General features: G+C 41.6%; 1 protein-coding gene across 5 annotated transcripts in view; it reads left to right on the top strand.

Moving 5' to 3' along the window:
- HOOK3 (hook microtubule tethering protein 3) overlaps window positions 1-12,154 on the top strand; it is a 366,964-nt gene that overhangs the window by 217,024 nt on the left and 137,786 nt on the right. For all 5 annotated transcript variants that reach the window (XM_033916879.1, XM_033916887.1, XM_033916867.1 and 2 more), the window contains 2 exons: window positions 3,767-3,968; window positions 10,099-10,209. In XM_033916879.1, coding sequence (XP_033772770.1) covers window positions 3,767-3,968; window positions 10,099-10,209 — 313 coding nt within the window. The remainder of the gene's footprint in view (window positions 1-3,766; window positions 3,969-10,098; window positions 10,210-12,154) is intronic.

Below are 12,154 nucleotides of genomic sequence, written 5' to 3'. Positions count from 1 at the left end.
ACTGTTCAAGGCAGTGTCTTCATGATGCAAATACTTATAACTTTACTCTTATTAAGGCTTCCTTTCTTATGTGTTCATAGTTGTAAATTTAGGTGTTTATTAACAGCTAAATAGGGATTCTGTGAGAGCACAAAAAAAAATCTGTTTATCAGTACACTGGTACCATGGTTTACGAGCATAATTCGTTCCAGAAGCATGCTCGTAATCCAAAGTACTCATATAGCAAAGCAACTTTCCCCATAGACCATAATGGCAACGCTGACAATTCGTTCCACAACCCAAAAGGTGCCAAGGAACTGAGAGGAAGTGGCGAGGGGTGTGTACTTGTCGGGTGCTGCAGTTTGTAGGTGGCCAGCTGCACGCAACCATCGGGGTCCTTGTACAGATGCAGGTAGCACTGCCTCAAGGAGACGTCTCTTCCGTCTGCCGTCCAGCCTTCCATGTTGTGTGCCTTCCACACCACGCTTGAGAACCCCTGAGCCCATGCAGCCGAGCTTCGTCCCATATGCGCGCCACGTATAAACACGCACAACATCGATGATCGACGTGCGTGATCATACGCAACGTGCAGGTGGGATGGCGCTTGGCTGTGTGGGCTCAGAGGCTCTCCAACATGGTGCAGAAGGCACCCGGCTTGAAGTCTAGCTGGCGGACAGAAGAGGCATTCCCCTGAAGCAGCGCTGCCTGCAGCTGTAAGTGCTTGTGTATCTGGGCGGCGCTCGTTTTGTGAGACAAAAGTTTGGTGAGTGATTTGCTCGTCTTGCAAACCACATTACTCGCAAACCGAGGTTTGACTGTATTTTCATGCCAGAGATACATATCTTTTCCACCTTGCTTTTCATGGATGAGGTGCCTTAGTTTAGTGTCTAGATTGGGTAGTATGCTGATTGGTGGTGCAGGAGGGTTCCTCAGTGTCCTGTTAGTTTGTGTTTTACTGTACACCACCTAGGAAATAGGTAGGGTAAAAATGTCTAAATATTGTTTGATACCTTTTTCCAGTGGAATCAAATATGCATATTTGTGCCACTTGGGAGTTTTCAGCCTAGAAAAGCATAAAAACTAAGAGCTCCTTTTACAAAGCCATGGTAGCGACTACCAGTGTGACAAATACAAGGAAGCCCAAAGGAATTGAATGAGTTTGTTACGTTTGCCTTGTGAGAATCACTACTGCAGCTTAGTAAAAGGAACCCTGGAACCCTAAGTGAAGGGTAGATCACAAACTGGGAGGGGGATGTGATGGGATAATAGGGGAAGTGGTATTTTTCTTTAAATACTTATTTTACGAGGAGGTGCTGAAAAGTTCTCAGCCCAACCAAGAGAATGACGTGGATATAGTTCAATCAGTGATCTAAAACAATGTCAAAACATAGAATTTTGTTTATGCAAATTGGCACTTAATGAAATAAGATGACACACTTTTCAGCTACAGTGGCAAAATAATGCTCAGAATTTAGTAAGTTGGTTGATTGGGCTAAGAACTTTTCAGCACCCCCTCATAATTTGCATCATGAATGTCATATTTATGTTATTTATTTATTTATTTATTTATTTATTTTTTTACATCATGAAACATAAAAATCAAAATTTTGGGTGTGATGGCCTTGACAGTACCTAAACACACTTAATATTTTCTTGTACCCTTTCCCAAACTATAACCAGAGTTTCTTTCAGCAGCTTTGTATTTAGTCTGTTTAGACCTTTGCTTCAAATTAGCTTATTTCTTTATCCCTATAAGCTTTGCAATATTGGGAGTGTTGGATGTTGGGTATTTAGATTTTAGCAAAGCCTTTATCAGTGTTCTACACCGGCATATAATAAATAAACTGAGTGCTCTTGGGATGGGCCCCAAAGTGACAGGCTGGGTCAAGAACTGGTTGAGTAGAAGACGACAGAGGTAGTGGTTAATGGAGATTGCTCTGGGGAAAGGAATGTTACCAGTGGTGTGCCTCAAGGTTCTGTTCTTGGGCCTGTTCATTTTAACATTTTTAGAAATGATATTACTGAAGGGCTGTCAGATAAGGTTTGCTTCTTTGTGGATTATACCAAAATCTGCAATAGACTAGATACCCCGAATGGTGTGAATAACATGAAGAAAGACCTAGCGAAGCTTAAAGAATAGTCTGAAATTTGGCAGCTAAAATGTAATGCTAAGAAATGCAAGGTCATGCATTTGGACTCCAAAAACTTAAAGGAATGGTACAGTTTAGGGGATGAAGAACTTATGTGCATGATAGAAGAGCGGAATGTGAGTGTGATTGTATGTGATAATCTTAATGTGGCCAAACAGGTTTGAAAAGGTGATGGCAAAAGCTAGAAGGATGCTAGGATGCATAGGAAGAGGTATGGCCAGTAGGAAAAAGGAGATATCGATGCCCCTGTATAAGACTTTGGTGAGACCTCATTTAGAATATTGCGTACAATTCTGGAGACCGCACCTTCAAAAAGACATAAAAAGGATGGAGTTGGTCCAGATGAAGGCACTAAAATGGTGTGTGGTCTTCGTCATAAGGGTTATGGGAACAGACTTAAAGATCTCAATATGTATACTTTGGAGGAGAGGCGGGAGAGGGGAGATATGAAAGATATTTAAATACCTACATAGCATAAATGCGCATGAGTCAAATCTCTTTCATTTGAAAAGAAGCTCTGGAATGAGAGGGCATAGGATGAAGTTAAAGAGGTGATAGGCTCAGGAGTAATCTAAGGAAATAGTTTTTTTATAGAAAGGGTGGTAGATGCATGGTACAGTCTCCCAGAAGAGGTGGTGGAGTCAAAGACTGTGTCTGAACCCAAGAAAGCGTGGGATAGGCACGCAGGATCTCTTAGAGAGAGGAAGAGATAATAGTTACTATAGATGGGCAGATTGGATGGACTATTTGGCCTTTATCTGCTATTACGGTTCTATGTTCTCAGTATACAGCAGGTGGAGGTGGTAAGTCTGTGCTGTCCCAAGGTTAGTGCTATGTCTTTCATGGGGAAGACAGTTTTTATTCTCTTTTCTCCCAGGCAGGGGTCTAAATTTTAAAAATAGTGGGGGACCCCTCTAAGCATTCCCCTCTCTCTTTTCTGCTGGAGGTCTGCAGGTCTCCTTAGTCTTAGGGGTGCCAAACTCAGATGCCAAGTTCCTTGGCCCACTCCCCACTTCCTCGTTTTTACTAGTAATGCCTCAGCTGCTTTGCTGTGTCTGAAACAGACAGTAGCTTGGAGAGCCAGTGGGGTCTGCTCTGTTATATAACTAAACAATTTAGAATAATCAGAAACGTTTTTTCCTTTTCAAACCCCCCCCCCCAACAGCCTCCACCTCACAAAACAACTCTTTTATAACTGACTCATCATCCTACAAACAGAACTACCACTCCTCCCCACAACTACCCAATGCTCTGCAAATTGCTTCCACCTCTAAATACTATTCCCTTGCAATTAATCACAACCCCACAGCTACCTCACCACTCTGCATGCTGTCACCTTCAAAAAGTATCCCCAACAACTGCTTCTATCCTTAAAACATACCCTCCTGCAACTGATCCACTACTCCTACACACATGTGTACACTTACACCTACACATATGCATGCAGAGGAGTTGGAAAAACTCATAAGCGAAGCCTCACTTGTGTAAATATTTCAGTTTTAGTTAGAATTGCAGAATAACAAAACTGTTCTCATACAATTGTTTTCTGACAACTTCATCTGTTTGATGCTATGGGGGTGACACTGCAAAAGATTCTGTAAAGTTAGCATGGTTGAATTTATCATGATTCTGCTCAGGCATTCTTCTGATAAAGTTACTAAGCTAGAGAGTCAAGTGGAGTCCTACAAAAAGAAGCTTGAGGATCTTGGAGACTTGAGACGGCAAGTGAAGCTCTTGGAGGAGAAGAACACTGTATACATGCAGAACACGGTCAGCCTGGAAGAGGAGCTGAGAAAAGCTAATGCTGCTCGAAGTCAGCTTGAAACGTACAAAAGACAAGTAGGTTACCAAAGCAAATGTGAGCATTTCCATGCATTTTTCTTCTGTGAAACAGTTTCTACTAGTGTATTTTTCAATTGTGAGTTGGTGAAAGGGTTGTTCTCATTAGTGTTGTTTTCACCAGTTAAGTAAATTACTATATTCGAATCCTGTGGGATACTGTAGACTTCTAATAAGAGTATACATAGCACGTATATATATCTTGGTAAAAGATTATTTATGTGGAGAGGCATTTTTGATAAAATGTCCATAAACAAAGATAACCCTGCTCATAAAGTCCTTCTGACAGTCATTTTCAAACAGGAAAAACATCCAGATTTCCTGTTTGAATACCTGTATGTGAGAAGGATGTCCTTACCATGGAGATGTCCATCTTGAACAGCTATTTTACAAACAAGTGTTTAAATTATAAATGGGAGGGGAGGTACAAGACACAGGGACATCTGTCTGCCAGCATTCTTATGAAAATGACCACACAGATGTCTTTGCAGAACAGAAGAGTAATGTGGTTAGTATAGCAGAGTGTAATCATTTTTGTAATTGTGATCCTTTCAGGAATAGAAAATTGCCTACTGTACCTGAAAGAACACCACTTCAATAGCCTTCAGGCTTGCAAGTGTCTTATCTTTAGGTACAGTAAGTATTTTTCTATTTCTGGAAGGAACCCCTGGGGAAAAGTTATAGTGGGATTTGAACATATGTCCCTTGGTTTACAGTTCACTGCAATAACTACTAAGCTAATCCTCTGACCTGATTGCTGCTTTGTTCAAAATGGCAATAAACCTGCAGCTGACAGAGGGCCCAGATGCACTAAAGTCAGCGATTGTCTATCGACACTAAACTAGTTTTGACTGGTTTAGTGATGATCGGATTTGCCGACCCGATGTACAAAACAGCTCACCGTGTGGTTTTCTGCACAATCACTCATTCTCCAATCCAGCCATGCAAATAAGGTCATTAATATTGAAATGCCATGTAAACTAGCCAAGCGATTGATGTTCTTACATTGCTTCGCGATGCACAAATAAGAGATTGCTTTTAGTAATCTGAAAAAAAGCGACTGGTTTACAGGTCTTACTGATAGTTTAGCCCCGAAATTAATATAACATTTATAACACTGAAACCATAATTATAGTTTTTATAATAGCAGGGACGCATACGTGTGTTGTGAGCACATGTTGTGAGCACATGCATATGCACATGCATATGTGAGCACACACAAATGGCTCCAGATCCGCTCCGTGGACACCATCTTGCGGTGTCCCACAGGGTTCTCCCCTATCCCCTATTCTATTCAACATGTATATGACCTCCCTGAAGCTCCTCAAGCTATCCCCCCTTGAAACAATATACACATACGCTGACGATATCTTTATCCTCCTCGAAACAGACCAGAACCTCACAAACCTCCAAGAAAACATTACTTCATGCATAATGAGACTTCACGCATGGTCCCCTGGCCCAGACGGAATTCACCCGAGAGTATTAAAAGAACTAAAGGTGGAAATCGGAGAACTACTGCAAACCCTCGCTAACTTGTCAGTTATAACCGGACAGATACCAGAAGACTGGAAGATAGCGAACGTAATACCAATCTTCAAAAAAGGATCAAGGGGAGAACCGGGAAACTATAGACCAGTGAGTCTCACATCGGTCCCTGGGAAAATGGTTGAGGCTTTGATTAAAGACAGCATTGTACAGCACCTGGATAACCATGACCTGCTGAGAGGTAGTCAGCATGGCTTCAGGAAAGGGAAGTCATGCTTGACAAACTTACTTCAGTTTTTCGAGGGAGTGAACAAACAAGTCGATAGCGGAGAACCGGTTGACATAATATACTTGGACTTCCAGAAGGCGTTCGACAAAGTACCTCATGCGAGACTTCTCAAGAAACTACAAAGTCATGGAATAGAAGGGGATATACTGAGATGGATAGGAAAATGGCTAGAAAACAGAAGACAAAGAGTGGGCATAAATGGGAAGTACTCAGACTGGAAGAAAGTAACTAGCGGTGTGCCTCAGGGCTCAGTTCTTGGGCCTATCTTATTCAATATCTTCGTAAATGACCTGGAAGAAGAAACGACCAGTGCTATCATCAAGTTTGCAGATGACACAAAACTATGCCGAGCAATCAGGTCACAAAAAGACAGCGAAGAACTCCAGAGAGATTTGAAGCAACTTGAGAGATGGGCAGAAAATTGGCAGATGAGTTTTAATGTAGAAAAATGCAAAGTGATGCACCTGGGCAGTAAAAACAAGGAGCATGGGTACAAACTGTTAGGTATAACATTGGAGAAGAGCGATCAAGAAAAAGACCTGGGAGTACTGATAGATAGAACCCTGAAGCCATCGGCTCAATGTGCAGCGGCGGCAAAGAAAGCTAACAGGATGTTAGGCATGATAAAGAAAGGAATCACGAGTAGATCAAGGGAGGTCATAATGCCGCTTTATAGAGCAATGGTCAGACCACACCTGGAATACTGTGTCCAACACTGGTCTCCATACCTGAAGAAGGATATAACACTACTGGAGAGGGTGCAGAGGAGAGCGACGAAGCTAGTAAAAGGTATGGAGAACTTGAGCTACAAAGATCGCCTCAGAAAACTGGGACTATTCACCCTTGAGAAGAGAAGACTGAGAGGGGATCTGATAGAGACTTTTAAATTGCTAAAAGGAATTGACATAATGGAGCAAGCTCACTCACCAACAGGGGGAAAGGATGGTGAGCAAGAAACAGCGTTATTCACATTGGCAAATGTAACCCAGTCTCGGACCAGAGGTCATGGCCTGAAGCTGAGAGGGGACACGGCCAAGACAAACGTCAGAAAGTTCTGCTTCACACAGCGAGTGGTGAACGCCTGGAACTCTCTCCCGAAAGAGCTGGTGGAGGAAACCACCGTTCTAGGATTTAAGGGAAAATTGGACGCACATCTTCTTGCAGAAGACATTGAGGGATACGAGTGACATTGTATTCGCCAGGATGTGCCTGGCTGGGCCTCCGCGTGTGCGGAACGCCGGACTAGATGGACCCCGGGTCTGATCCGGTGCAGGCATTTCTTATGTTCTTATGTTCTTATGTCCCTCTCAGTACAGATGAAATTAAATGAATCAAAAACAAAATTACTCTGGCTCGGCCCAAAATTAGAATACCTGCCTACCCTTTTCCCACTACCCACAGGCCCGGCCCGGCACTACACCTTGAGTTCTCAAGCAGGTCCTCGGCATCATTATCGATTCCTCTTTCTCCCTCAACGATCACCTCAATTCCTTGGCAAAATCATGCTTTTTCAGCCTCCACATGCTGAGGAAAGTAAGATCCTACTTTAACCAAAAACATTTCGCCATTTTTGTACAATCCATCATTCTCTCCAAACTCGACTACTGTAATGCCATTTATTTATGCCTTACAAAAAAAAGTCTCCACAGACTCCAGCTTATCCAAAATACCGCAGCCAAGTTGATTTTTGCAAAACGCAAATACGACCACGTCTCCCCACTACTTACCAATCTTCACTGGCTCCCAGTACTTTCCAGAATTCATCTCAAATGCACCTGTCTGGCTTTCAAGATCATTCACGGCATCCTTCCGCCCCTAATCCCACTATCTTTTAACGCCTCAAGGTCTGCTACCACCAGATCCGCCCACAGACAACTATCCTTCCCCTCTCTGCATGGTATTCTCCACGCGGGCAAACTGGGAAAGTCCCTCGTCTCCAAAATCACGGGCCTTTGGAACGATCTCACTATCCCGCTGCGGAACCTGGGCTCCCTCCAATTATTCCGCAAACAATTGAAAACCTGGCTCTTTTCTAACATATAATCATTTTTTTCCAACATAAGATCATTTCTTCTCCTGTTATATTCTTCCCATTCATATACTCTTGTAAATCATTCTCCTCTCTTCTTATATTTTTAAGCTTTGTAAACCGTGCCGAGCTCCACTTCCGTGGAGATGATGCGGTATATAAACCTAAGGCTTAGTTTAGTTTAGTTTAGTAATGTGTTGAAGGTGCGTCTTATGAGTGCCCGTTAACAGCATAAAATATAAAAGAGAGGGCAGCAAAAAGATGGGGTCAATGAGAGAAGGCTAAAATTTTCATTCCTCATGATTAAAATATGTACAAGCTAGCCAGAACTTTATACAGCACTACCCTCATTTATGCCCTGTATTTTTGTAGTCTTCTGCTACATCTCCACAAAGCATCAACGGATTGATCACGTGACACCTTACTACTGGCAGTTGCACTGGTTGCCGATGGAGGCATGCATAAAGTTTAAGTTCGCTTGCCTCTGCTTTAAAGTACTATATGGACTAGCCCCTAAATACATAACTGACCTTTTCTCCTTCTCAGCCAAGAGAAGCTCACACTCGAACTTTGTTTCCCCCCCAGTTAGAGGATGTAAACTGAAAAAAAAAACATGAACACCTTCTCTCGCATCAGGCAGCATTATGGGGTAAAGATCTAGAACAATTGCTATCGCCCACTACTTATGAGGAATTCAGGAAACGCCTAAAAACATATCTGTTCGTGAAATATCTAGACAGCTGACCCGTACATCTTTCTCCTCAATACGGTTCTCTTGACCTATTAACCACTTTCCTTCACCTCTTTTAAGGTCATTCAATTTGTAATGTCTTTTAATCTTTTGTAAACTTCACGGTACTGCGGTATATAAACTGTTATTATTATTATTATTACTACTACTTAAAAACGTGTGAAATACTAGCATTTGTTAACCACTTATGCTTTGTACTCCATGCGATGCATGTGCTTGTGCTCCAATGGTCAACATTAGGGATGGCGATTGTAGGTTCTGATTTATGCAGGCTTCCCTTTCCCTGGGCGGAAGAGAAAACGATGATGATGACTGAAGGAGGGAGGACCAGCTGCCACGGAGAAGTATGACATAGCAAATCTGGCGCATGCGTACATTGTCGCTGTATCAAATGGACTATTCTGCGCATGTGTGAGAGTTGCTATCTCAGCTATTGATTGGACGGGATTGAACGGAGATTATGGTGAACCTTCGCGCAAATCATTTGCATGCAAATTTGTTTGAGCATCGATCGCTGTTTTCAGAATAGGCCAAAAAAATCAGCCTGACCATGTTTAGTGCATCTAGCCCAGAGCCTGGTTTTCCTTTCCAGTTCCTCTTTCAGGGGAGAAGGAGGGGGATAGCAACACTTGGGGGATTCAGGAGGGGTTATGTCTTAATCCCTCCACTAGTCACTTGGTCAATCAGACCAACTTTTTATAACTTGGACATGACTGAAACAACAGGTCTACATAAAAACGTCCTAGTCCCACCCACAACACACCCCTTGATTTTTGGAAGAACTGCAGTGTGAAACGTCTAAATTCTGACTTTCCAAAATCTGGATTTGGACGTTTATAGTAGATTTTTTTTTAGGCATTTTGAGGTATCCAACTGATTTGAAAATGAGCATCATAGTTGAAACATTCTGTTCAAAAGAGTTTTCAATATGATTTTGAATATGGTAAGTTTAATATCTTACTCAGGGTTATACTAAAGTGAAGAGGAAGAAAACTTAGATATACTGTACATGTTCTCTGTTCCATGCTGCAGACTCTGTAACATATACAGCACTTTATCTGTTTCACAGATCACTACAAAAATATAAAACCCAGTTTCTATGCTCCTCCAGCTTATTCCACATCTTTTGCATATAAATTTATGTACATACCTTCCCTGTAAAAAATTAGCCCCATGAAAAGTTCACACATCTACATTTGTTATTTAACATATACAAATTTCCAGGCTTATTACATGCATATTTTATAAAGATGCCAACCCATCTCAAACTTATACCCATGAAGACACCTCTGCTCAGATTGCATAACTATATGTACATACACCAGAGTGTAGAGGGTGACCAGTTTATTTATTGGGCTTTATTAACTGTGTCATGTAACTTTGATTTTAAAAGTTTCCAGAGATGATTCTGAATACTAGAGATGGACCTCTGCTGCAAATCTGACAACATGTTTGTTTTATCACATTCTCTATATTAATGTATTAGAGGTAGCTGTTTACATGTTTCTTTGAAGATTAGACTGGATGACACTCTGGTCTTATTTCAGCCTAAATAGCTGTGTGTCTAATTCAGGTTGTTGAGCTACAAAACAAGTTGTCAGAAGAATCCAAGAAGGCTGACAGATTAGAATTTGAATACAAGAGATTAAAAGAAAAAGTAGATAGTCTACAAAAAGAAAAAGATGTAAGTAACTTTGTTTTACTTTATATTTTTGTAAACTGGCCATATGTTTTTAGCAAATTGCCTGTTGATCCAAATTTTTTGCCACTTATAAATGTATCAAATTTCCAAAAATAGGTTTAAATGGTCAATATTCTCAATGAAGAGTAAATAGTGGGGTTCACCAGGGGTCTTGTGCTGGGACTGCTGCTTTGTAGCCATGAGTTTGAGCCGTGTTGTATCAGAAATTGAGGCTGGCCTTCTCAGTATTGAATCTTGAGAAACTTGAAATATTGAGAACAACCTCAACTTACAGCACCACGCAACACGAGCTCGTGGTTAGATCAGTAGCTGTGGAGAAACAGGGGTATTGTAAGATGACATCATGGAGCTTCTGCCAGACAAGAAAATGAAGTTGGCAAGAATTATCTAGATATTCATATTACTACAACACAAAATGTCATTATAGCCATCTTCATCAGCCTCTAGGCCTGCTGGTCAGCATCCCAGTGCAAAACACAGAAGTTTCAACCTCATTCTCAATCCAAGCAGCAGTTATCCTTTTACTATTATTATTATTATTACTACTACTACTAATCAATTCTATAGCACTACTAGATGTAGTCTAAGGTGGTTTCTGTAGTTGGGCCAATGGAGGGCTAAGAGATTTGCCCAGGGTCACAAGGAGTGACAGCGAGAATTGAATCAAATTCCCCAGGATCTCAGTCCACCAACCATTAGGCTACTTCTCCATTCCACTTAAAATAATTATCAAGTCTTCCTTATGTAAAGAAAATATAAAGAAAATATAGCACAATAAAGAAATCAATATATTATCACTGATTTTGATGCTTTTCTAGAGAGCATTGCCAGTGTTCTCCTGACTTTACCTATCACTCTTCCTATCTGAGGCATATTGCTCTATTTTCACCAATGTTGGACTCTTATCATAACAGATCGATCAGTTCTTCAAGTTGTTACGCAGGGCTATGCACTATGTCTCATCAAAAAGCCTCCAGATCACCCACCAAAAGAGTTTCTCTTCAGCTCCCTCCAGAAGGCCCTCCTTCACTAGGAACTCTCAGCCCTTTTCTAGCTAAATTCAAGAGAACCTGTTCTTCTGCAGGAGAGAGGTTGGGGGTTCTACTCCAAGTATTTCCTGATACCAAAAAAGACTGGAGGCCTTTGACCTATTCTAGACCAGAGTTTCTCAACTTCTTCAAGCCAAGTACTCCCTAAGTCTAACAAGTCTAACCGAGTACCCCTGCCCAAGCTCCGGCCCAGACCCGCCCAGGCTGTGCCCCAGACATGCCCAAACTCCACCATAGACCCCACTCCCATAATAATAGTACTAATTGTAATGCAATTTTTTCCATCCATTTTTCATATACACACAATCATATACGCACAATATCTTATTAATACATAATGGTAGGAGAAACGCTAGCCACCAGTGACCACAACATGGTATGGTTCAACCTTAGAACCTTATGGTTCAACATGGTATGGTTCCCTAGATCACAAACAAAAACGAAGGTACTCAATTTCCGGGGCACTGACTTCGCACGCATGGGAGATTTCGTCCATCGAATGCTGCAGGACAAAGCAGTGACTGATAGTGTGGAGGATTTGTGGTCAACCCTGAAATTGACCCTACACGAGGCAACTGTCCGCTACATAAAATCGGTAAATAAACAACAAAGAAATAAGAAACCCCAATGGTTCACAGATGAGGTCTCGTACCTCGTCAAGGAGAAGAAAAAGGCATTTCTTTCCTACAAACGTACCGGGGAAGGGGAAGCTAACATTGAATATAGGACCAGGTCTGCAGCGGTCAAAACAGCAGTCAGGGAGGCCAAACTTCGAATGGAAGAAACTTTAGCAAAGAACATTAAAAAAGGTGACAAATCCTTCTTTAAGTATATTAGTGACAGGAAAAAGAACACAGACGGGATAGTACGCTTTAGAA

Source organism: Geotrypetes seraphini, chromosome 1 (assembly GCF_902459505.1).
Source record: "Geotrypetes seraphini chromosome 1, aGeoSer1.1, whole genome shotgun sequence".
In the NCBI taxonomy this organism is placed as follows: Eukaryota; Metazoa; Chordata; class Amphibia; order Gymnophiona; family Dermophiidae; genus Geotrypetes; species Geotrypetes seraphini.
Note: the sequence above shows the minus strand (reverse complement) of the source record. Positions and strands in the feature narration are given on the sequence as shown.